The sequence below is a fragment of the Capricornis sumatraensis genome, chromosome 21 (assembly GCF_032405125.1).
Source record: "Capricornis sumatraensis isolate serow.1 chromosome 21, serow.2, whole genome shotgun sequence".
In the NCBI taxonomy this organism is placed as follows: Eukaryota; Metazoa; Chordata; class Mammalia; order Artiodactyla; family Bovidae; genus Capricornis; species Capricornis sumatraensis.
This window is the reverse complement of record NC_091089.1, coordinates 40,376,247-40,403,421: the sequence shown is the minus strand read 5'-3', so window position 1 is coordinate 40,403,421 and position 27,175 is coordinate 40,376,247. Positions and strand designations below refer to the sequence as shown.

General features: G+C 43.6%; 1 protein-coding gene across 12 annotated transcripts in view; it reads left to right on the top strand.

Annotated features, from left to right (window-relative positions):
* Window positions 1-26,930, top strand: part of DLGAP1 (DLG associated protein 1) — a 300,524-nt gene extending 273,594 nt beyond the window's left edge. For 9 of the 12 annotated variants that reach the window (XM_068993903.1, XM_068993902.1, XM_068993912.1 and 6 more), the window contains 4 exons: window positions 4,567-4,988; window positions 19,594-19,685; window positions 23,661-23,813; window positions 26,721-26,930. In XM_068993903.1, coding sequence (XP_068850004.1) covers window positions 4,567-4,988; window positions 19,594-19,685; window positions 23,661-23,813; window positions 26,721-26,930 — 877 coding nt within the window. Of the gene's footprint in view, window positions 1-4,566; window positions 4,989-19,593; window positions 19,686-23,660; window positions 23,880-26,720 lie in introns of those variants that run through there. The other 3 variants (XM_068993910.1, XM_068993913.1, XM_068993911.1) reach the window with 1 other exon arrangement.
* The last annotated feature ends 245 nt before the right edge of the window (window positions 26,931-27,175 follow it).

Here is a 27,175-nt window from a genome sequence, read left to right as displayed (position 1 = left end):
ACTCTCAAGAGTCTTTTCTAGAACCACAGTTCAAATGGATAAATGCTTCAGTGCTCAGCCTTCTTTATGGAGCAACTCTCACATCCATACATGACTACTGGGAAAACCACAGCTTTAATACAGACCTTTGTCGGCAAAGTGATATCTCGGCTTTTTAATACACTGTCTAGGCTTGTCATAGCTTTTCTTCCAAGGAGCAAGGGTCTTTATGATTTGTGTCTCAGATAACTCAATTTGCAGGAACAAAGCATGTGTGTTCTAAAGATACAGACTCTGCTTAGTTTTTATGACTCATTTTGTTCAAATACACCTCCACCTGACAAGGGAAATGAGAATAAGCCTCCAAGATTTCCCATCTATTTCTTGATTTGTAATCTGCTGAACAGAAAAGTGGTGGGAGAAGGACAGAAAATCCTCTCATCAGACACATAAACTTGTTTCATAGAAAGAGCCAAAGCAACAGCAGAGGTGAATGCTCACAAGTGTCCTTCCTCCTGCCTTCAGAACAGTATCCTGTCCCGTACTGGTTGGTTTGGTCTTTGGTTTCATGGTTTTTCAATCCCTTGGCCAGAATATCAGCCAGTTCATTTCAGAATTTGTAATTACTACACATTTTGCCTTTATGGCATGAAGGGCCAAGGAAGTTTCAAGACTGGAAACTGTCTTGAAGCCACTGGGTTCAGCTTTTAGGTTTTTACCATCCACCAGCAACTGATCCATTCTTTTCAAAAACACAGAAATAAATCCAGTGACTCCTTCTGTGTTCCTATCAGACTTTTAAACAACAATTTGATCACACCCTTCGCCCAGAGGACACTCAGCACATGAAAGACATAAAGTGTTTCACAGAGCAGAACATTCTTTGAAAACTCTGGGTGGAATAAAGCGCTCGTTTAAGGAACTTAATTGAGAGAAGCAGTGCAACCCGGAGAAGGCTGCCTGAGTTCAAAGGCACCGCTTTTAATCCCAAACCATTTTAATTTTACCTTTCTTTCTTTCTGGGTGACTAACCTGCAAACTTCCACTCATCTCCTGCCAAGTCATTTTTCTTAAGAAGGTGGATACTTTACAGGATTCATAGCCAGGAGCCCTCTATAAGGAATGCTGGTGGTACGGATTTGGGTAGATAAAAAGAGAGGCATGAGGAAAGTGGGTCTCTGTGATTGCGTGTGCAGCAGACTCTGTCTCTGGCAAGTTTGCTCCGGTTGGAAACAATAAGGCGCTGGGCCTTCCTTGAGTCTGGAAATGTTATGCCTCTGGCAGCCCATGATCTTGGAGAGTGGAGCAAGTGTTTTCATAGTCGGGATTTTGTGTCAGTGGAACAGGCAGGATGTCAACTGTTGGGAGGAAAGTCATCCAATTCACACACGTGCAGCTGGAGAGACAGCTCAGCTTCAGATGTCATTTAACATGTTGGCGGGTGAGCAAGAAGGCGGCAGAAGTGGCCTCCTAAAGCCAAGAAACCGCTGACTTTTGGGAGAATCACGGTGGCAGAATTGTTCTTGTTTTCAGAGAAAGTACCAGAAAGGACATTCTTTTAGACTTTCACACTGGGCAGTTTTTACTGTGACCCACTTCAGAGTTAAGTGTGAGTTGCTCAGTCGTGTCCGACTCTCTGCAATCTCATGGGCTATAGCCCACCAGGCTCCTCTGTCCATGGGATTCTCTGGGCAAGAATACTGGAGTGGGTTGCCATTCTCTTCTCCAGAGGATCTTCACAATCCAAGAATTGAACCTAGGTCTCCCACATTGCAGGCAGATTTTTTACCATCTGAGCCACCTATAAAATCACCATGCCTGATACCTTCCACAGAAGTAACTTTTTTTTTTTAACTTTTTATCTTGTTTTACGGTATAGCCGATTAACAATGTTGTGATAGGTTCTAGTTTCAGATAAACACCAGAGTGACTCAGCCATGTGTGTGTGTATTAGTTGTTCAGTCATGTCCAACTCTTCGCCACCCCAGACTGTAGCCCTTCAGGCTCCTCTGTCCATGGAACTCTCCAGGCAAGACTATTGGAGTGGGTTGCCAATTCCTTTCAGGTAGACAGCAAAGGGACTCAGCTATACATATACATGTATCCATTCTCTCCCAAATTTACTTCCCATCCGGGCTGCCACATAACATTGAGCGGAGTTCCCTGTGCTATACAGTAGGGCCTTGTAGGTGATTCATTTTATATGTAGCAGTGTGTACATGTTGATTCCAAACTCCCTAACTATCCCTCCCTCCCATCCTTCCCCACTGGGGAAGTTCACCACAAGTTCATTCTTTAAGTCTGTAAGTCTGTTTCTGTTTTGTAAATAAGTTCATCTGATTCATTTCTTTTTACATTCTGCATATAAGGCATGTCACAAGATATTTCTTCTTCTCTGACTACATAAGTAACTTCTTGAAAACAGCCAACAGTGAGATGGACCGGCCTTTTTTGGCTGCCCTATTCTCATAAAATGAATGGCGAGCATCATAACATTTTTTTATTATTGTGATCACCCTAATAATTAACACATATCAATTGTGCAGTCATTTATTTTCTTGGTATTTATTCTCTAGGGGGGAAATGGACTGATTGAGATGATTATACCTTTTCCTTTTTGTGACTTCCAGTCTGTTCATTCTTTATTTTTGAGGGACTAGAATACTGGTGTTAACTGGCTCTTACAGAGTTTCCAGGAGAGTTAAGAAAAAAACATATTATCTGGTTTATTAAATGTTGTATGGACCTTAGTGCACTCTTCTTTAAGGCTGGCCCTACTGAATGTTAATTGAAAATCAACTGACAAATAAACCATCATAACATGGCATAATTATGAGCCAGCCAAGAAAATACACCACTTCATACCCATTAGAACAGCTACTATAGAAAAAGTCAGAAAATCAGTGTTGGCAAGGATGTGGAGAGATTAAAAACTTTGTGCATTGTTGGTTGTAATATAAAATGGTATGGCTGCTAGGGAAAACAGATTTACCACATAATTCAACAATTCTGCTTCTGGGCATGTACCCAGAACAAATGAAAGCAGAATCTCGAAGATGTATTTGTAGACCCATGTTCATAGAAGAGTTATTCACAATAGCCACAAAGTGGAACAAAGCCAAGTGTTTATCAACGAATTAAAAAATGAACACAATGTGGTATATACATATAATGGGATATTATTCAACCTTAAATGGGAAGGGAATTCTGACACATGCTACAATATGGATGAACTTTGAAGACATCATGCTAAGTGAAATAAGCCAGCAACAAAAAGACAAATACTGTGTAATTCTACCTACATGAGGGACTGAAAATAATCAAATTTAGAGAGACAAAATGTGCAATCGTAGCTGCTACAGGCTGGAGGGAAAGGAGGTGGGGTGAGGAGTTGTTTAATGGGTACAGAGTTTCAGTTAGGAAAGATGAAAAAGTTCTGGAGAGGGATGGTGGTGATGGCTGCCCAACCATGGAAACGAACTTAACGCCACTGAATCATATACTTGAAAGTTGTTAGTCAATTTTATGTTATGTGTATTTCTTCAGAATAGAAATATTAGATCAGGAAGTTACCTTAAAAAAATAAGTATCAAGCGGGGTAACAGACACCTGATGCTGCCTTCTATAGACTTATAAACGCTTCTATTTTGTTAAATCGTCATTTCCCGTCTGCTCTTGGAGCCAGGGAAACTTTCCGGAGTTGTTTTAAATTACTTCAGACACAGGCCTTCCCCTGCCCCTTGTCTGAGAAAGAATAGACTGCTCCCCTGTCCTTCCCCACCCCTCTCACCTTCCATCAGTCCTCACCTTCGCTGTAGGTGTCTTGAGCCATTTGGCTGAGAAACACCGACTGCATGGATGTCCATACAAAATGCTGTTATCAAGTTGTCTTGTATTTTATCTCGGGAGAAGGACTGTGGAAGGCACAGGGCACAGGGAAAAGGCACAGGGAAAGACGATACTGGAGAACTCTAGATCTGAGTTGATTTTGCCCCAAAGGCTTTGTACCAAATTATCACTATGAGCAGATGATCGAGAGAACTACCAGGGAAAGGAGCTTTAATTTTAAGAGGAGCTTAATGGCATTTTAGTTTGTCTTCAGGTAAGAGCTGTCCCTGGGAAATGTGGTTATGCAGGATTCAAGATAGTCTTGGTCCACGCTGGGTTGGGTTCCCTTCCCCCCGCCCTTTGTTTCAAAGAAAATTACAGCAAAGCAAGATATAACTGAATTGTTTCCTTACCCCCTCACCAAGTTTACTGATCACTGTACGTAAGGATCCAAGCCATGGCAGACTGGGGCAGAAGGTGGACCCTGGATATCGATCTGGCTTTGAGAGCTGGTGCCTGTTGGTCCACTTCTAAACCTTCTCCAAATACGATTTCACATTCCGTCCATATTGACCAGACAGGAGGTATCGTGTTCTTTACACTAGAGCTATGGCAACTGATGCGCTGGCCTCCAGGGGCTACCTCCACAGATGGAGAGGATGAGACTGCCAGCACCCTCCTGGCACACCCATGAAGAGAAGCAGAAAGTGGTTTTGCTTCAAGAAACATCCTTAACTAATTCGTCTCTATCCCTCCAAGCTTCCGCAGGTTCACTCGCTCCAACAGTGTGACGACGGCCGTGCAGGCCGACCTGGACTTCCACGACAACCTGGAAAACTCTCTGGAGTCGATAGAGGACAATTCGTGCCCTGGTCCGGTGGCCAGACAGTTCTCCCGGGATGCCAGCACCTCCACCGTCAGCATCCAGGGCTCAGGAAACCATTACCACGCCTGCGCAGTCGACGAGGACTTCGACGCGGACTTCGATCCTTCCATTCTGCCGCCCCCGGACCCCTGGATTGACTCAATCACTGAAGACCCCCTGGAGGCCGTGCAGAGATCAGTGTGCCACCGGGACGGCCACTGGTTTCTAAAGCTTCTCCAGGCGGAGCGGGACCGCATGGAAGGCTGGTGCCAGCAGATGGAGAGAGAAGAGCGGGAGAACAACCTTCCTGAGGAGAGTAAGTGCGTCGCCGCGTATGCACACGCGCAAACGCCTGGGGCTCTGGGCGGGGCATGGGGCGGGGCATCTGGTGTGGGGCATCCGGGATGGGGCGGGGCGGGGACACTTTCTTCCTTCCGGTTGCGCCGAGCTGCTCTCGTAGTTGTCAGAGTGTCTATAGCTCTGCGTCTGAGACTTTTGGCTTTGGACCATGGTGGGGTGAGCTGAGGCTTGTGAATGGTTCCTCTTTCCCCAAGACGCTCCCCCATTGGTGTTGCTCCTCAGGGAAGGAACAGTAATTCTAACTAGTTTAAAGATCCCCAGCGAGGCATCCTTGGGTGTTTATAATCTTCCAAATGTACTACTTTCACTAACATACAAGATTAAAACGAGGCTGGTCGTGTCTAGGCTGGTAGACGCCACGCTTATTGACATTCTTAGCCCTGCTTAGCCCGCGCTTTCCTTCTTAGATTTAGGCAAATCTTCAGCCGCTAAAACAAGTAACACATTTTAATAGATTAAATAAATGATGAAATAAAAGATGGATAAGTTAAATAAATATTGGAGGCCCCACACACCATTCTTTTCACACTTGGCGTTTTAACAACAATCCTTGTTAACAATCGACAAAGAAGTTAACAGATGTCCACAGTACTGAGACATGTCTTGTACATTTCCAAAAACTGTGAAATTTTTGGAAAATAGTTTATAATCAGTGTGTATATCAATGCTGTATGTTTATTTCCCTGTGAAAAACGATTATTGAATGAACAGTGGCTCTTCCTACTGTAATATATTTGAATCAGGGAAAATCAGTGGTAGGCATCTTAGCCTGCCTTCATTTTGGGGTGGGAACCACCTGGAAGAGTATTGTCATGATATGGCTTTTTATTTTTATTTTTTTTAATTTTTATTTTTACTTTATTTTACTTTACAATACTGTATTGGTTTTACCATACATTGACATGAATCCACCACGGGTGTACATGCGTTCCCAAATATGAACCCGCCTCCCACCTCCCTCCCCACAACATCCCTCTGGGTCATCCCCGTGCACCAGCCCCAAGCATGCTGTATCCTGCATCGGACATAGACTGGCAATTCGATTCTTACATGATAGTATACATGTTTCAATGCCATTCTCCCAAATCATCCCACCCTCTCCCTCTCCCACAGAGTCCAAAAGTCTGTTCTAAACATCTGTGTCTCTTTTGCTGTCTCACATACAGGGTTATCATTACCATTCTAAATTCCATATATATGTGTTAGAATACTGTACTGGTGTTTTTCTTTCTGGCTTACTTCACTCTGTATAATCGGCTCCAGTTTCATCCATCTCATCAGAACTGATTCAAATGTATTCTTTTTAACGGCTGAGTAATACTCCATTGTGTATATGTACCACAGCTTTCTTATCCATTCATCTGCTGATGGACATCTAGGTTGTTTCCATGTCCTGGCTATTATAAACAGTGCTGCGGTGAACATAGGAGTACATGTGTCTCTTTCAGTTCTGGTTTCCTCAGTGTGTATGCCCAGCAGTGGGATTGCTGGGTCATATGGCAGTTCTATTTGCAATTTTTTAAGGAATCGCCACACTGTTTTCCATAGTGGTTGTACTAGTTTGCATTCCCACCAACAGTGTAGGAAAGTTCCCTTTTCTCCACACCCTCTCCAGCATTTATTGCTTGCAGATTTTTGGATCGCAGACATTCTGACTGGTGTGAAGTGGTACCTTATTGTGGTTTTGATTTGCATTTCTCTAATAATTAGTTATGTTGAGCATCTTTTCATGTCTTTGTTAGCCATCCGTATGTCTTCTTTGGAGAAATGTCTATTTAGTTCTTTGGCCCATTTTCTGATTGGGTCATTTATTTTTCTGGAATTGAGTTGCATAAGTTGCTTGTATATTTTTGAGATTAGCTGTTTGCCAGTTGTTTCATTTGCTATTATTTTCTCCCATTCTGAAGGCTGTCTTTTCACCTTGCTTATATTTTCCTTTGTTGTGCAGAAGCTTGATATGGCTTTTTAGATTTGTCTTTTAAGTCATCATTTAACTTTTTATCACAAAAATCTTAGAACATGTACAAAAGTAGACCATTTATTATAATAAATCCCTCATCTACCTATCACCCAGTTCAATGAGTGGCCAGTCTCAACTTCTCCCACGTTGTCATCATTTTTGCCAGAGGATCTTAAGGAAAATCCAAGACATCTCATCACTTTGCTGTGCGTCTCTGATAAGGACTTCTTTTTTTTTTTAATAACCAATCATGTATTATCCCTAACAAAAACAATAATTTTTTAATAATGAGATCTAGAGCTTTCTGTAAATCATTTTTCAGTTAACTTACTAAGTAAACCAAGCTAACTGTGTCAGGGAGCAGTGAGGTTTCCATAAGGGAAGTATTTTTATGAGAATGGAGACTGGAAAATAACAGTTCACAGGTTGCAGGATTTCTGCTCTGGATCTTGCTCTCAGCTCTTCTCTGCTCTTTCCTCTTCCAGACCCCTATCCACCCACTGACTAGCTTATTTGTTCCCTTTCAGAGCAGGTTAGAAAACCCATCAATATGTTTCTGTAATGTTCCTTTTGTTCTTTCATGATGAGTGCAAACAACTTAGCAGTGGAAAAGCAAACCTCCTTGACACTTGCCCCAACAGTCCATGCCACTGCATGCTCACCTGGGTGTGGATCCACAAAGAGCATGCTCTGTGCCCTGCTGACAGGGTTATGAAGCAACACCTAATAGCGGTGTGTGGGGGCAGGTTTCAGTAAGAAAGTCTTCTATGTGTGTATATATATGCATGCATGCTCAGTCATGTCTGACTCTTTTCAACCTTTTGGATTGTAGCCTGCCAGGCTCCTCTGTCCATGGGATTCTCCTGGCAAGAATACTGTAGTGGGTTGCCATTTCCTCCTCCAAGGGAACTTCCCAGTCCAGAGATTGAACCCATGCCTCCTACATCTCCTACACTATTAGGCAGGTTCTTTACCAACTGAGCCACTGGGAAGCCAAGAAAGTCTTAGCAGTTGCATTTTCTTATTTTCCTTTCCCTTTATGAGCAAACCCAAAGCCTAGTAAACTTTACTGGGATGTGGTAAACTTGCCCACATCTAAGGAGCAATGGCCTCGGGTGCCCTGCTTAACAGGGCAAGCTGTTTTGCAGATTTCAGGCCATTCATTGCATTGATTCAGACTTGTTCTAGCTTCCCCCAGTTAACTTCCAGTATGACCTGGGAAGCTGTTCATGTGGTATTTTCTTTTCATCTTATCTTTTCTTCCCATCTGAGACTAGATCTGTTTCTCTCAACCCAGCTTTATAATGATGCATGAGGATAGCCAGTGTATAAAGATTTAGGAGAATCTTCCTTGACACTTACATAGCTGGTAAGTGTAAGTTATGAAAACAAGTCAATGTATTTTGATACAAGCATATGTATTTGAAAGGTGAAAATCATGCCAGAAAATCAGACTCTCATCCTACATTTGGGATGAAAGAGAAGTGTATTTGTATCTTGAACATGAAGGAACTGCTCATTCATTCACTGTTCCAGAATGTTTACTTCAGATGTTATTTAAAATATTAATTTATTAAAAAGTAAACTAAAATATTGATTTATAAACAGGACTTATAAACCTATTCCATATGAAAATATTTTGTTATAACAAGATTGTTCTAATAATAATTTGCTGTTTGTACACGAAGGTACTGCCTGTCTTACTATTAAGAAGCCATACATCTTAAGGACGTTTTCTTTAGAGATTTTTTTAGCTCTACCTCTATTTTACAAGGTCGCTGCCTGGGGACGGGGTTGGGGAGGTGTGAGGGTCATGGCTGCAGAACAAGCAAAGATAACTAAGCATGGGAGTGGTTTTGATGCTTTGCTTTAAAGCAGTCAACTGAGTAATCTTAGATGGCAAGTATGCAATGAGACCTGTTTCACTGGGGAGTGAGTTTCCCTTTGTAGTTGGAAATATATTTCGATGTCAGAGCCTGCTTTCCCTAGTTAAAAAAAAATACACCCAATACCAATAAAATAACAGGAAGAACAGTGAAGCTTTTTGATAAGGGCTCAGAGTTCTGTCTCCTCAGTCCCTGGAACAATGTCCCTCCCTACCAACCAAAAAGTTCCTCAGATTTCTCGAGTTCAGTTGGAAAACCAATCATCTATAGTGAAAAGTCCAAATTATTAATTTTTCAAAATATTATTTTAAAACTTTTGATCCAACAGCCAACACAAAGTTCAGAGGTAAATGCCTTTACTGTATGGTGTTTTAAATGTACCAAAGTGATTCAAATTAGAAATGTCTAATGTCTGTTCATATAAGCCCATCTAGCCTACAAAAAAGGTTCCTCCTTCAGCTTGAACCTCACCTTCTAGAAGTCTTTGCAGAATGCACCACCTTGGGCTGAACTGGGTGCTTCTGTTAATAGCCGTACATTAGTCTGCCAGGTATTTCCAACATTATTTGATGATAATCTATGTATCGCTCTCCTCAACTGAAAAGTGAGGTCTGAGGACAGAAATTCTTCTTGTCTCATTCATCTTCATATCCCCTGTCCCTCTGCCAGTTCTTGACATATAGCATGGGATTGGTGAATATGTATTTGAATCCTGAAACTACTTTGAAAAGTCTGTTTTACAGAAGTGTTTTCTTTAGCCAAACCTTTCTTCCTAAGTAGCTTACAAAATATTCAAGTAACTCACTGCTATTGTTGCCCAAAGCTGGAAGGGGCAGCACCTGGCAAAGTGGGGAGCCCTGCTGATCAGAACAGGCATCTGATAGACAGATATGAACACCTAGCACCAAAGGCTGGAAAGGACTTGTGTGTCTGTCAGTTGCCTGGGTCAGGTGAACGCGCATGTCCCTTCTAGCTCTTGGGACGAGATTCTACTCACAAGCACTTGAAGGCTTTCTCTGTCTTTCATGCTCTGGGATGTATGAAACGGAAACTGTACCCACTGGCGTTCCAGAATTCTAAAACAGCACAGAGGAGCATGCACATGCGCATCAGAGTCGCCAATTTCAAATGAGGCTAATGGAAATCGGTGAGGATCTGACCAGAGAATAGGGAGAAAGTAAGAATACAAGCTCATGAAAGAATATCCATCTTGTCTTCACAGTCCCCGGGGCCCGTGGGCTACAGGCTTTGACAGGTGTTGTTTTATTTGCCCTCAAAACAGCTCTCTGGCAGTCTCTTGTCCAAGGTCACAGAGCACAGAAGCGCCTGGTGGAATAGATACAACATGAATAACATCTGACAAGACAATAACACTTTGTGTGTTCCTGAGTGCCTCCTCCAAAGCTCTGCATACATATCTGCCCCTGCCTCCTTGGCAACCTCACTTCTGTTCCGATAAGTGGGCCTGGGGTTGCAGAGGGCCTTTGTTTTAGTAAGTCTCTAATTTAACCTTTGCTTGTTTTTTTTTTTTTTTTTTTAAATAAGGGGGGTGGGTAGTAAGGAAGGGGAGCCAGTTCTGTTTGGCAGGCATAGCCAATGTCTAAGTAACTGGCTTTTGAAAAAAAAAAAAATCTGTGTACACAGCAAAAGAGCTCTGATAGATGAGTCAAGCACAGATCTATGTGTCTGCTCGTCAAACCACCTTTTGTGTTGAGTCCCAGACAGGAGGGTCATTCTTCAGGGTACGTGACAATGGTGACTCCATGAGCAATCCCTCCCAGGAGAGCTGGTCTTCACCATCAGTAGGGAAAGAAGCAGGACTGGGTGGGAGAAAGGACGATTCTAATCATACCTGCTTAATTTATCTTGTGGGGCCCCAGAATTATTCCATATTTTAAATATTTTTAAATGTTTGGTGAATGTGCTGAATGTCTCTGAATGGCCCACTTAAAAATGGTTGAAATGGTAGATCTTATGCATATTTCACCACACACACACAAAAATATCCCCCTTCCCCCAAAAATACTCTGCAGCAGCTGAAGGTATATGAGTCAGACTTGCTATCATCACGTCCATACTTATTCATCATGCTTATAGGACTGTAAGTTAAATATCTTCCTAAATTCAAAACATAGCATGTCCGTGGGGGAGAAAAAGAAGTTAGGAGCAGCACCCATCTGCTCTGGGACCTCCCTGGTGGTCCAGTGATTAAGACTCTGCTTCCAGTACAGAGGGTGGGTGTTTGATCCCTGGCTGGGGAACTAAGAGCCCGCAGACTGCGTGGCACAGCCTCCCTTCCCCCGTAAAAAACCAACTGCTTAATGGGAACCTGAGATTCAGATTTGGGGCCTGGGTTGGTTGCAGTCACCCTTCTCTCTAAGAGAGTTGAAGTAACAAAGCGATAGTCGCTCAGTCACATCCAACTCTTTGTGACCTCATGAACTGTAGCCCTCCAGGCTCCACAGTCCATGGGATTTCCCAGGCAAGAATACTGGAGCAGGCCGCCGTTTCCTTCTCCAGGGATCTTCCTGACCCAGGGATCAAACCTGGGTCTCCTGAATTGCAGGAGGACTCTTTACCATCAGAGCCACCAGGGAAGCCCTGAAGAAAAAAAAAAAAGAGTCATCCAATTTGCAGGAATTATTCAGTGATCAGTTATTTTATGCTGCTATCATCCTAATTCTGACTGCTGCTTCCTAGGGATCTTGTTTGTGGCCTTCCAGGACTGGAAAACACTGCTTTCCCCAAAACTGGACAAATGTACTTAAGGAAGTCCAGAAAGAAAACAAACACTTACAGTCACAGCTCTCCAAAAGTCGAGCTATAAATTCTTCGGGTGTGGGGAGCTACCCTTTTTCCTGATAAAATGAAAGCAGCGTGAAGACTTTGGTTCTTGGGTTAAACCTTCCTCCCTAACAGTCGATGGTAGGTTTCTGGCTCAATAACAAACTAAAAGAAATCTGCAGTGAGCAAGGGAGCCATAGCAGCTGACAGAATGTTCCCGCAGCTCTCGAAGTAAACCGACCCGAGCTTGTCTCAGACAATGGGCCCTTGTGTGAAACAGCTGTCCCAGGGAGATGCTCCCTCACGCTGTTGGAGAGGGCCTGCATGTTACAGGGATCCGTCTGGTTTTATCTGACCAGGACGAAAAGCCCAGATGGAGTGCAGGGCTCCCACCAGGAATGCAGTCCAGCACCACCAGCTCCAAACATGGGCTCAAGTTTCAGTGGCCCCAGGATGAAATATACTGGTTGATTGTGCTTGGAAATCTAGCTTTGCCTCCTGAACTGTGGACAACTTCTATGTGGAATTTTCAGGCTTTATCTGAAAGGAAGGGATAAACCCAAAGCATGTGTGGGAGGGAGACAGATTAGTAACACTTTCTTTTGCCTGGTAATAACATCCCCCATTACTGAAACTTTACCTTGAGTCCCCTAGAAGGCCTGGGAGCCTTGGCAGCGAATGACCGGCTGGTAATGAAACCTGAAATGGGGTTTGCCAGGTTTTAGGTTGAGTTACAGTGGGGAAGCTGTGCACAGTCATCGCCTCAACCGTTGACAGGTGCCATCCCAAGCTTGCTCTGCCCAGGGTTCCTGTGGCCTCTCTTCAGCCTGAGGACTGGTGGGTGGCAGGCACAGGAGCATGCTGTGATTTCTGCAGCTCAGCTGCCTTAAGCCTTGAGTGCTTCTAAGTGGGTAAGGTGGGTGCATCCTAGCTCCTTCCGGTTCTAGTCTCATCTTTCCTTTGAATTGACCTTCAAAAGGTCCCTCCCCACCTCCATGCCCCAACACACACACACATGCACATACACACACAGGCTTACATGTTTTTTAAGGTCTAACCAACCTGAAATTAGTGACCACAAAGGAAGTGGCAGTAATAAAAAGAAAACTGGGTGCAATGTGTCTTATGTTTAACCTTCCAGAATGCTGGGTGCATTTTGCTCTGCACAGTGCTGGCCACAAAGAGGAAGGTGTTGGTGCTGGTCTGGGCATCCTTTTGCAGGTGTGTTTTACTGGGAGTGATCTGAGGCTGAGAGGCTCAGAGGCATGAAGGCAGGGAGAGGTAGAGATGGGCAGAGGGAACCAGGACCATGACCACAATTCCCCATTGCTTTCTCCAACCATAACTATTTCTGTGGAAGATCATTGGAATGGACTTCAAATGCAGTTTTTAGTCCGTTCATATTGCCAAGGGAAATGTTGACTCATTTCATCTCATTCCAGTTTCAAAGGCTCAAAAACTGTATCTGTCTATGTGATGTGGATGCTGTTACTAGTTCATGGCTGATGTCAATGGAGACATGGATGGGAACATAAGCATCTTTTACAAGTAGGACTCCTGAAGTAAGAGTTGGGGAAAAATAAAATTAGCTGAGTGTTTGAAAACTTGCTCTTTACAAACAAAATAATATTTCCCCCAGGGCTTAGCCCCATGGAAGCTCTGGTTTTAGTCCACGAGATAATTTCTACTTGAGAATTCTATTCTTTGTTCATTAACCTTTAATAAATTCATCATTCTTTATTCATTTAAGTTTTGGCTCCTTTAAGAAAAAAAAAGTGCTCTTGTTACATTCAGAGCAGCTGTTGTCAGCCAGGAATGAAACAGATCCATGTTTTCTGTGTAGACCTTTTATTGACAGCTCTGGATCACAAATGTATTTGAGAAACAGCTGGGCAGTTGGTTGGCAAAATTCTTTTCCATGAGGACACACTTGTAAATAAAAACATCTCTGCGTGGGTAATCTGACTTGAAATCACACAGATTTTGGCCTGACAAATCCACATGACAAATCCACCCATCTACGTGGGTGGATCCACTCTTTTAAAACTTCCTTTTTCCTCCTCACTCCTAAAGTCTAAACCATGGTGGAGGGAGGCCAAGTGAGTAAAAAGAAGTCAAAAGTTTACGATAAGGAGGTTTAATTCATCCAGAGGCATGTTCCACTTTATCCCAAATGGCCTGGCTCTTCCAGCCAGAGTCACCACAACTAGTATTATAAACAGAAAACCACGAGGAACAATCTTGCCTAGAAAATCCCATGGACAGAGGAGCCTGGTGGGCTACTGTCCATTGGGTTGCAAAGAGTCAGACATGACTGAAGCTACTGAGCACACAAGAGGAACAATAACCCAACCAAAACTGTATTAGCTAATTAATTAATCAAGATTGTAATGAAAAAGTGGTGCTGGGCACAGTAAAATCTTAAAGAAGTCCAATGCTTAAGGCCTGGAATCTTACCATTAATTTTTCAGGTTAACATAAAGTTTACAGATGAGTCAGTTCACTTCGAAACTTACACCTTCTACAGATATCAGAAGTTACGTTGGCTGAGTCCATGCCATTGAGGGGCTCCTGGTCTGGTTAGAAAGCCAGATAAATAGATGATGCTAGAAAGAATTTGGAGAGGGCAGAGACAGAGCTGTGCACAGGAATTTGAGGTGCAAAGACAGGGAGAGGTTCAAGGGGTGGGGCCAGTGGGCAGGGTCAATGTGGGCGCAAGGCAGGAGGCACCCTCAGTTCAGTGTTTAGCCTGAGCAAAGGCACTGTGGAGAGACCAGCTTTGGGAAATTGTGGGCCTAAGGCATCATAGGAGTGGGCAGAGGTGAGGTTAAACAGGTGGCCCATTAAAAGGAGTTTCTCACTTATCTCAGGGATGATAGAGGAACACAGAACAGTTTTAAGCATGAGAATTGTATGAAATAAGAACACCCTCTGGCTCCCTCAACAAAGCCAAACCTCCAAACTGGCGAGGAGGGTTGATGGAGCCTTTAGCCCTAACTGTAAGCAACTAAAGTCGCCTGAAGGCGATGTGGATTTGGGGACACAAATCCAAAGAGGTGTCTAGCAAGTGCTCAGACATGCTACACCAGGGGCTGGTATAACCCCAGTTACAAATTTGAGCAAAATAAACCTCTTTTACAGAATAGCTGAACCCGGGAGCATGGATGAGATCTCTCGCAGGAGTCAAGGGAAGTAGACTCAGGACCGAGTGTTGTGTTCAACATTCCAGAGGTAGAGGGAAGAGGGAAGCCAGGCCAGGACCAGAGAGCCCTGTGAGTACCCAGGGGGCTGAGATTCCCTTGTGCCAAACACAGAGGACCAGAAGTGGGGGGAGGGCAGGGAGAGCCAGACTGAAAGGAGGCAGGACCGCTGGGAGCTGAGGATGCAGAGAGCAAAGGAGTCTGCCCTTTGAAGAATCCAGCATCTACCAGGATGTATTCACATGCTCTGGCTGTCGTGACCAAGTACCACCTGGTGGTCTGACCAACAGAAATTTTTTTTGTCGTAGTTTTGTAGGCTAGAAGGCTGAGATCAAGATGCCAGTTTCTCCCGAGGCCTCTCCCGTTGGTTTGGTCTTCCCTCTGTGTGTATCTACGTCCTAACTCCACTGTCTAATAAGAACACCAGTTATATTAGATGAAGGCTCACCTCAATGACCTTGCTTTAACTTAAGTACAGGTTTGAAGGCCACCTCCAAATACAGTCTCGATCAGAGGTTCTGGAGGTTGGGATTTGAACAGATGACTTTGGGGAGGAATAGAAGTCAGCCCATAACAGGGGAGGAGAGGGGATTATGAGATGGGGGAGGTCTTTTCCCTTAGGATGGGAGAGACTTGAGGCAGCTCCCAGGTCTCTCAGGTAAAGCTCTCAAGAGGGGCTGAGACGGAAGAGCAACCATGAAGGAGTGGGACCAGGATACAGGAAGATGGGAGGGGTGGATGTGGAGAGCTATTTAGCACAGCGGTGGTTGTCAATCTTGAGCTGATTCCATCAGGAATGAATGGCAGTACTTCGGGCACCTGACATCTCTGATGCTGGCCGCATCACTGCTCATCCTTCGTGCAAAACCTCCCCTCCTTAGAGCTTTAGGGGACCATGGGGGTGGGCAAGTGTCAGGAGAGGCAGAACACTGAGAATATTCATGCCTGATTCCTTCCATTTTCTTCATCTCATAGGAGACAAGGTTTTTGCTAAAGACCAGGGAGCAGGGATTCAGTTGCCAGTGAATGAGTCAGAAAAGGAGGGTCAGGGAGGGAGTGGACCAAGGCCATCTCCAAGCACTAATGATCAACAGCAAGAGACACACTGAGTTTGGATCCCACGGATTTGAATGGCTCTAAACCATGTGGCGAAACACTGTTCCGTGAGAAGGGAGGGCCCTGCACTCTGCAGGCCACCAGAATGTATCTGGTCTGCTCTGTACCTGAAGATGGTCCTTGTTTGCCTGGAGCAACTGTGGCCCCCGAGGAGAATCTGATCTTTGATTTTGCAAGTTTCTTTTCTGCACAGTCTCCAACAGAGTGGTCTAGGAGTCCTTGGTTAAGATTCTGTCTCCTCTGTGTCTCTGTCAGTCAGTTAACCACTGTTCTAGCTCTGATAGGTAGGGAGCTATGCCAGACTCTACAGATAGGGATGAAAATCTGGGGCCCTGGAGAATTGTTATGGATTCCTTATATACACAGAGACATGATTAAAGACATGGTTCGCCCACTCCTTGACACTTGTCTAGGTCTGCCTGCATGGCAGCCACCAAAAAAGAGGACATTCAATCAGGTCACACTGTTGGGAAGAGAGTTTGGAGTGTGAAGATTCTCAGGAGAAATAATCCCGTTTGGAAATATATCACCTTTTGTTTCCCCGGTAAATGACCAAGAATGTCAAAAGGACATAGGAGTTATAATTCCTGCTACAGCCTAAGGATTTTCATACATGATTTCATCATATCTACAGTCTACAATCCTAGGAAGATATTATTATGATCACTCAGCAGATAAAGAGGGCAGAGTCTGAGTACAATAAATTCTCCCAGGATATGTAGCTGATAAATGGCATTTCAGATTCCAGTGCCTGTGCTTTTTCTGCTATGTTACACAGAGGAAGTTAGACAGGCAAGGGAGCAGACCAGGTGAATCAGGTGTAGGCAGCTGGGTCTGGGAGGTGTTCACCTAGTCTGACCGCTGTAGAACCTTCACCACTGGTGGGACAGCCAGATGGACTCCTTTGAATTGATAGGTAGTGTCCAGGTTGAAGATATTAAAAATATGTCTGTTCTGCTCTCTCTCTCTCTTTTTTAAGTGAGTTCCATTTAATTATTTATGTATTTATTTTTGGCTGCGCTGGATCTCTGTTGCTCTGTGCGTGTTTTCTCTGGTTGTGGCGAGCAGGGGCTACTCTTCATTGTGGTGGTTGGACTTCTCGTTGCTGTGGCTTCTCTTGTTGTGGAGCATAGGTTCTAGGGTGTGTGGGCTTCAGTAGCTGCAGCACATGGGCTCAGCAGTGTGGCGCACACAAGCTTAGCTGCTCTGCAGCATGTGGAATTTTCCCAGACCAGAGATGGAACCTATGTCCCCTTCTTTGGCAGGTGGATTTTATCCACTGCACCACCGAGGAAGTCCTCTGCTCTGTTTCTGAGTTCTAACATGCTGATGGGGGAGCTGGCATAGTCAGGAAGCACTGGGTGTTTGACTGCTTCCAGTCCCAGTATCTCTAAGTAAATGAGTTCCCAGACTCCCCATGGACTGTCTCTGCACCAGCTTTTATGGAAACCACGTATCTTTGCAGCCTCCTCTGGGGCTGTTTTGGCCTTGGCGTTGACTGCCAGCCCAGTCCCTGCAAACTTCACTGCCACCACATACAGTAAAAAAAAAAAAAAAAAAAATGGGGCTTCCTTGGTGGCTCAGACAGTAAAGAACCCACCTGCAATACAGGAGACCTGGGTTTGATCCATTTTACATATAAGAAAACAGAGATTAGGTGACCTGTCCGGAGCAATGGATGCTAAGTTTTCCAGAGAGGAGCCTCAGCCAGCTCAGGGCCTGACCCTTTAGCTTCTGTGGTACCCTGCTTCCCCGTGTCCTTTCTGCTTTGGGGTGTTGAGAGATGGAGGGAGGTGACATTATGTATAAAATAGGTAACTGATGAGAACCTATTGCATAGCACAGGGAACTCTACTCAATGCTCTTTGGTGACCTGAAATGGGAAGGAAATCTAAAAAGGGGGATATGTGTATATGTATGGCTGATTCATTTTGCTGTACAGAAACTAACACAATATTTTAAAGCAACTTTACTCCAATAAATTTTTTAAATTAAAAAAGAAAAGGGAGGAAGGCCTCACAGACATGATGGATCAATTAAAGAGGAAAATGCAACTATTCCAAAAGATTCTAAAAGCAGATAGACTGAAAAAAACCCAACACTTAGGCCTGAAGAACTGTGCCAGATGCTCTCAAGGGGGACCCCAGCTCTCCCTAGGGAGGTGGCCTCTGCACCTCAGCCTCATGGTGTTACTGGTGACTTCCCAAGTCCAGAAATGCCTGGGTTACCTGTATATGCGTGCTCAGGCACTTCATCTCTGTGACTATGGACTGTAGTCCGCTTGGCTCCTCTGTCCATGGGGATTCTCCAGGCAAGAATACTGCAGTGGGTTGCCGTGCCCTCTTCCAGAGGATCTTCCTGACCCAGAAACGTGTGTGAATTATTTGGGTAGAGAGCAGTGGTGGCCCGCAGGAACCATTATCCAGCCTGGCAGCCTTAAACTAACAGAGAAGCAATTCACCAGGAAACCCTGAGCCAAACGACATTGGTTGTCCTTCTGTTGTCTTCTCAGTCTTTGTGGGGAATGAGGTCAAAAAAAGGAGATCTAATTCCACTCTGAGTCTCAGACACGGTAAAATCAGAACAAAACTACAGCAGCAAAAACGTTGCTTCAGTCCCATAAAATCCCTCCCAGCCCCAGTGAATAGCTTCAAGTGGGCAAGTGCCCCTGGGAGGCCCGCCTGCTCTGTTTTTCTCTGTGGCCGCCTCTCCCCTTTCTGCCCGGTGGTGGCGGCGGGTGGCCGGGCTTCAGCCGAGCAGCCCCACCAGGCGGAGCGAGCACCTCTGGGATAATCCAGAGCTTGGGATGCTCAGAGATGCTCAGGGATGCTCCGGGCAGAGGCTCCGCCCCACTCAGCTCTCCCACTGCTGGAAGGTTCTCCACTTCGACTTCACTCAAGTCAAGAAGTAGCTTGCAAAGGGGAGGATTTTCAGCACAGTGCACAGGGAATTAAACTTCTCTGAACAATAACGCTGGTCCGTGGAGTGTAAAAGCTGGGACAGTGCTGGCGTTCCCTAGGCAACGAGCTGAAAATGTTCACTCCTTACAAAATCTTTCAATTGGCCAGGCTTTCTTTCCCGACAGTCCCAGTGGCTGAGCTCCGGAAAAATAAGGCAGGCTGTGGATGGGATTTGGTGAGTGCCATGAGATCCCTACCCCCTGCAAGTCAGGGCTGCTTTCCTTGTGTTTGGATTCGGATTAGAAAAACAACCTAGCAGACCATGACTGCTGACACAAATAAATCCCTAACCGCACTGGTAAACACTGGAAATGCATCCTTGCAGTAAAAGGGATAAAACAAAGCAGAACTATTTGCCTCCTCTCCTGGTAACATCCAGCGCTGTGATGGAAAACTCCGTTATCCCTAAGAAAGATGCCTGGTGAGCATGTGGGTTTTTCCAAGCTGGTTTTCTACTTTTAACTCGGGAGTCTCTGTTGCATAGACACGCAGAGCGACGGCACGACCTGGCTGTGTGTGTGCGCGGGTGCGCGCGCGTGCGTTCTGCATGCGGTCTTCCCTAATTACTACAGCGCAACTTCCTCTTTGCTTTGCCAAACTAAGTCTCAACAATGAGACATCATGTGTAAACTTCTTGTCTGTTTGCTTTTTTCAGTTCTAGGGAAAATCCGAACCGCAGTGGGCAGTGCCCAACTTCTTATGGCCCAGAAATTCTACCAGTTCAGAGAACTGTGTGAAGAAAACCTGGTAGGTATCTTTCCCTGTCCATACTAGTTTTCTCCGCTCCTCCCCGTGAGAAGGCCATGTGGTCAAGACCAGTCCAACTAAAGTAGAACCAAGCCAGGGCTCATTGGACTCTCTTAACCTGACAGAGAGAATTTTCCGATGAATCATATATTTCCTGCTTTTTCTTAAAATTAAAAATATTTATCTTTTAAAATAATAAAAAATATTAAATAATCTTTGAAGAAAGAATCCAATCAAGTTATCAAGTTAAAACTCCATTTCCTTTTTTTTTTTTTTTTTTCCTGGTTGCTGAAGATTTTCTATTTTCCTGGCCTCCTGACTTTATTATTCTTACCCAACTGGAGCAGCCTGATATTTCAAACATAATATTTCAGAAAAGAATAATTTTGGATAACGAGTTTCTTTCTGAAGTAGCCATTGGGGCCTTTTTCCTTATCAGAGTGCTCTATTTTAATTTAAGAACTGGAGGTGGAAGGTGTCAGAAAGTGTAGCTTTGATCTCCATGAGAACAATGAATCATTCATCTTTCTTGGACACACAGAAATGAAATAAAGCAGAACAAACAGACAAAACCAGTATTAGCAGCAACAACATTTTTAAAAAACTGTCAGCAAAATGCAAGGCCAAGAGCTTCCTCACATTTTTTTTTTTAAAATTCTGCCATCTCCACAAATGTCTTGCCACAAAAATAGCTTTTATTGGCCAGTTAATGATCAAGCTACATCTGTGTGCTCAGTCCCTCAGTTGTGTCCAACTCATTGCAACCCTATAGACTGTAGCCTGCCAGGCTCCTCTGTCCATGAGATTCTCCAGGCAAGAATACTGGAGTGGATAGCCATTTCCTCCTCCAGAGGATACCCCTGACCCAGGGATGGAAACTGCATCTAAAATAAAGAAAATTAAAAGCACTTCTTTTAATCTTCTGGAAAGTTCAAAACACAATCATTTGTGATCTGATTGACCCAAACTATGGTTGTTTTTTTTTTTAGCGTTCTAACTACATCTTGTTGTTAACAAGGACAAATACAGACTGAATGGGATTTGTTTAGACAAGACTCAACCAAGAGCAGATATAAAGTCTGCACAAGTCAGTGCTCTTATCCCCCTTCACCAGGCTTTTCTTTGTGAAGCCTCTCTTTCCTGCCTCCTCACCCTGACCTCCCATACCCATAGTTGGTTTTCCCCTTCCTCAGCAAAAATGACCTGGCCCTTCTGTCACCTTCTCAGAAATTCTATTCTGAATTATGAGATAATATGTATTAGTAAATGTATTGATCAGTGATTTAACAAATATTTTATTGAGCTTCACTATGTGTCAGGTACAGAATTCCTTCTAATTTGTAAACTTGCTCACGTGTCACAGATCTTAATTCATATTATTCTTTAACTCTTTAAATTAAAAAGTTCATATAAAGCCATATTTCTCAAACTGGCCCTCGTTATCTTTCTCATCCTCTATCGCCTCTGACCTCCAAGTGACCTGGTTCAGACTGAAGCAGGTTTCGCAACTACTTCTTGTGCTGGGTGTCACAGGAGCCACTGATTAAGAGACTGGCTGAGCACCCAGGCTCTTTCTCTCTGCTTCCCCATTCATCCCTTGGATGGTGAGGGGGCAAAGAGATTCTTGGTGGGAAAGGAACAAATTTCCCTTGTTACTACAGAGTTAAATGCTATCACAGTTTAACAACAGGGCTTGTGACCTAGAAGGCTTTAGTGAACTTCAAGGTATGAGCAATTTAGCTTTTAATTACAAATAAGATAAGGTAATATATTGTGAGATCATAAAACTCCAGCTGACAAGTACTTTGTCAAAGTTATTATCTGTCTATTCTGAACCTAGATATAAGAAACATTGGAGTTTACTATATCAAAATGCTACAGAGAAGCCCTCTTGTTAATTCAGGTGTCACTGGAATAGAGTTTAACAGTGAACCAAATACTTACAAATTTTAGAATTTAATTATTCCAATGAACTATGGGTAGTTTTAAAAGTATAAGTTTATAAATACATTCTTGTATTTATTTTGAAGTCAGACCAATAATACTCATCCATCAAAAGGCTAAAAAGTATTTTTTCCAGTCTGTTAACTTTGATGGTCACTTACCCTGTGCTTTCTGAAGTTCTGATGATGTCATTTCTTTAGGGTTGTTTTAAAAGTAAGAACGGTTCTCAAGTTATTATATGGCATGAGATTTCACAGTCTTTCCAATTGCCTGGGATACCCAGAGGTAACCAAATGGAACCTCAATAGAAACCTCTGATAAGTATGAGCCCCACCTATCTGCCCATGAATCCCTTTAGCTATTGTTGCTGGTAGTAATACCTTCAGTCTCTTAGTTATGGTTTTTATGTCTCAGATCATATAAATTAGAGGTTCCTACTCTTTAGTGCTTGTCAGGGATATGTGAATGAGGGCAAAGAAAGTCAATCCACACATCAAAGAGTCTTTAATATTATCTAGCAAATGCACAGAAATCTATGTTTACATACAGACAAGCGTTCTCACATTTGCCGTATTAATGAATTTAAAGCCAATTCATTTCCAAAAGATTATGTCCAAGTACTTATATGATAAAATGACTTCCAATATTAGAAATATCTTAATTGTTAAACACACAATACTTTGAAAATCTAATTCTTTTATTACTTATCACTTGTTTGCCCTATTATTTCACTCAAGGTAAGTATTAAAATGAATCTTATTTTAGATTCCTTATCTGTTCTCTGAGTATGTTGGATCCCATGGAGTCAAATACTGACTCTAATAACAATAGACTGTATTTTTTGGTAATATGGTATTTTCATTTAAATATAGTTTTAAATGCATTTTGGCATATATCACACATTCTGGGTTTTTTCCAAATGTTTAGATTCCCCACCATACCATACTGATAGATGCTATATTACAAAAGAATTTTACCTTGACATTGAGAATCACTGACTCAAATGTGTATAAAATGATTGTATAAAATTATTGTTTGTAGTGGAATTTTTTTTTTTTTTAAGCCAAATTCATAGAGAGAGTATAAAGTGGTTGGCAAGGGCTCAGGGGCAGGGGATATGGAGGGGGCATTGGTAAAATGATACAGATTTCCAGCTATAAAATGAATGAGATCTGAGGATCTAATTAGAACATGGTGACTATGGTTGATAACACTGTATTGTCTAACTGAGCTTTGCTAAGAAAGAGTAGATGATAAATGTTCTCACACACACAGAGAAAAGGATAAAGATGTGAGGTGATGATGTGCTGCTTAACTCGATGGGGAAGCCCTATACAAGGTGTGTCTCTGTCAAATCATCACAGGGTACATTCTAAATATCTTATAATCTTATTTGTCAATTAGTCCTTAATAAAGGTGAATATATAGAGGGATATATATATATACATATATATATATATAATATATGCATGTATGCTCAGTCGCTCAGTCGTGTTCGACTCTTTCAGACCCAATGGACTGTAGCCCACCAAGCTTCTCTGTCCATGGGATTCTCCAGGCAAGAATACTGGAGTGGATTCTCATGCCCTCCTCCAGGAGATCTTCCCCATCCAGGGATCGAACCCTTGTCTCTTATGTCTCCTGCTGAGGCAGGTGGGTTCTTTACCACTAGTGCCACCTGGGAAGCCCCATAAAACATATATACCTATAAAATATAAAATAAATAAATAGAAGTACCATCAGTGAGGAGGGCATGGCAACCCACTCCAGTATTCTTGCCTGGAGAATCCCCATGGACAGAGGAGCCTGGCGGATTACAATCCATGGTGTCACAAAGAGTCGGATACAACTGAGTGACTAAGCATAGCACAGCACGGCACCATCAGTAACTTCACTTTTCTTTCCTATCTGAAAACTAAAAGGAACTCATCCTCCTTTTGTTATTTGAAGTATTTGAAAATGCCGCGTTGATCCTGGGCTTGTCACAAATATCGCTTCTAAAGCATGACTGTTTTTCTTTCTCTTGCACAGAATCCCAATGCTCATCCAAGGCCCACCTCTCAGGATCTGGCGGGGTTCTGGGACATGCTGCAGTTGTCCATAGAAAACATTAGTATGAAATTTGATGAACTTCATCAGTTAAAGGCCAATAATTGGAAACAGATGGATCCTCTTGACAAGAAGGTAGAACAATGTAGATTTTGTATGGTTCATTTAAAAACCTGCACAAACACTGGACAGTCTAAATAGGCTTCTGCTCTCAGTCTTGCTGTTTACAATGTGAAATGGAGCTGAAATCATATTAATTTCATTGTAATGACAATGTTTACATAGTAATCATTTGGGATATTATCTGTAATATGTTTCAGGCATATTTTTAAAGAAAAACCTGTCTGTGAATTGGAAAATGGGAATGTGGCTTTTTTTTTTTTGTTAATTAAACTTTAAGTTAAACCATTTTAGTCACTGGAAGGAACTGCCTCCATTTTGCTTTTTAAACTAAAATAAATGACATCTTCAGTGCATGATTACATAGAGCAAGAGTACAACTTCCTTACACCCCTAGAACGTGTTGCCGAGAAAATAGGAAGCCCTGCAAACTAACCGACTTTTATAATCATTTCATAAATATAGTAATAAAGAAACCACTGTTGTTCAAGTCTAAAAATATACACACCGTATAGTTTCACAGTAATCATAAATGTTGGGATCTTTTTTTTAAAAAAAAAAAAAGGTTTTACCTTTGGTTGATTTGCCTTGGGGATATTGCTCACTGGGTTCCTCATGCAAGAGCTTAGAAATAAAGACTCAAATTCTTTTACTTGAATTAATAAACTGCACTTTTCACATTTGATTACAGTGGCTCCACCAGGCTTGCCCAGGTATCCAATGTCTACCCTCTTAGGCTGACTGGAGATGCATGACATTTTTAACCCTTTGCTTTCCTACAGCCTGAGGTCAAATGATTCTGAGAGGTTCAACTTCCGAAGTCAGGCACAGCCATTTCTGTGATGCCTCTTCCTGATCCTTTCACCTATCAGTCCAGTCCATTCTGCTGCTGCCCATCATAATATCAGAGTTCTTGGAGTCCCTGGGCTCCCAGGAGAAATCTAGTGCTAAGGGCTGGTGCATAATTGAAGGGGCCACCACTCTCATCACTGTCACTCATCTCTAATTCTATCACCATCCACCTGGCGGGTTTTGGTATGAAACATCAAAGTACCATTGATGCCTGTGTGGCCTCTCACTGGGGTAGCCAAACATTTGCATTCATTCTAGTTTTCTTTAATCTGGGTTTAAAACTGTCTGCTAAACAAGCTTTTAAATTGGTCTGGTTTTAAGAAAACATTACAGATGTACACACATACTGGTAACTGATTTTCTAGAGCTGATCCATCTAATTACTTATTCATCAATTTTTAAAAATTGTTGTTAAAAAAATAAACTATGCAAGGAAAGGAAAATATGACTAAAAAGTTTTCAACAATCATACTTTCAAAAGTATCTACTGAGTGTCCCAATCATGAAGATTTTAAATGTCCAAAAGGAGTGAAGCTAAGAATTGATATATGGTACCTAGTGACAGTTATACTGTAAATCATTATTAACTTGATCAGAGCTTTGCATCATCCCATGAACTGGAGGGGAAACAATGAACAAACGCAATCAGAGTTGGTGGAATACGGTTTGCACTCTGTGCTTCCTTTTTTTTTATCCACACGAGACTCCACCTTAAACAACTGCGGGGCTACTCGACTGCAATAAGGGTAACTAGGCACTCCACGAAGGCCAGCAAAGGAGGAACACAGAGAGTGCCCTTTGGAGAATCATGGAATCCATATTTTAAGATATTTCTAACATTTAGGTTTATGAGAATTTAAGGTATTTTGTTAAAAGATGAAATCATCAGATTCACATGGACCTTTTTGCAGCCTGAAAACTCGCTCTTTTTCCTAAAAATCCTTTGTGATTTAGATTCCCTTTTCCACTATACTTTTTTTTTTTTCCAGTCCAAGTTATGAATGACTTGTTTGTCTTTGCAGTAGCGTTTAAAAATAGCCCACCAGTTTCTAGTTTGCTGCTGCTGGGGGTGTGGGGGAGGGGAGCAGGAATGAACTCTTTCAGTCTTGTGTTCAATCTTCATGGCGCAATGTCTGTCCCTATGACGAAAGAGCCTTCAGGGCCACCAAGGTCACCCCGAGGCCCCTAATTCGTGATGGTCCAACAGGATGTTTTAGGAGCTGACTCCATACCCCCAAGGGTAGGAACTCCCTCCAGGGTGACCCTGCCGAGTACATCTCTGTGCGTCTGTGTGTGATGATGTGTAAATGGGTGTAATTCACTGGGACACCAGCAAAGCTAAACGAACACAGTTTTAACAATCGCTTCTTCCTCGTTTGGCTGTTTAGGTTTGGGTGGGCTCAGGGGAGAGGGCAGGGATGTTTTTAAACTCTGAACCCAGCTGGTACCACACGCTGCCGCCCTGCTTAGAGGGGGTGCAGAATCTAAGAGGCGACCGCTGCCCTCTCCTTCCCATCTCTGGCATCCGGAAGAGTCTGGAGCCTCCCGAGAAAAACCACAGTAAATGTGCTGGAAGCTGCAGCCTTTAGGTGAAGTGAGGGGCGAGGGGCGGGGGCGGGGGCGGGTTAGATTTTAAATATCCATATCCTTCCCTTGGAGAGACTAGTTCGGCCCTCCCCCTTTACCCTTGGCCTTAAACTTCCCAGTATTTTTTTCCCTCATGCATCTTTTTGAAAACCCAAGCCAGAATACTAAGGAAAAAAATATATACATTTTATGTGCTCAGTCGCTCAGTCACGTCTCACTCTTTGAGACCCCATGGACTGTAGCCCGCCAGGCTCCTCTGTCCATGGGATTCTGCGGGCAAGAATACTGGAGTGGATTGCCATTTCCTTCTCCAATGCATATATATATATATGTAAATATGTATACAGTGTGCAGATCAGAACTAACTTAACCACCCTTAGGCTTTAAAAAAAAAAAGTGTGTGCTAACTACTGACCTATCCCAGTTTCCCCCAAGCTTGTCCTGAGAAGCTGTGTAATGTCCTGAACCTTCTGCTTTGATCAGGAGCGAAGGGCCCCTCCTCCAGTGCCCAAGAAGCCGGCGAAGGGCCCCGCGCCGCTGATCCGGGAGCGCTCGCTGGAGAGCTCGCAGCGCCAGGAGGCCCGCAAGCGCCTGATGGCCGCCAAGCGCGCCGCGTCCGTCCGTCAGAACTCGGCCACCGAGAGCGCCGAGAGCATCGAGATCTACATCCCCGAGGCGCAGACCCGGCTTTGAGGCCCCGGCCGCCGCGCCCCCGCCGCCGCCGCCGCCGCCGCCGCCTCCCCGGCGCCTGCCCACCCGCCTAAACGCGGCCCCTCTCTAGGTCACCCGCCAGCCATCCTCCGTCCTCCTCGAGCTAGTCCGTCCCTAGATTCCAGCAATATCCAACCGTAGGGTATCTCAGACATCCAGGATCCCGCCGGGGGATGGGGGGGTCCCTAGGGACCTCGCTGTCTTCCACGCGAAAGAAACTAGGGCTC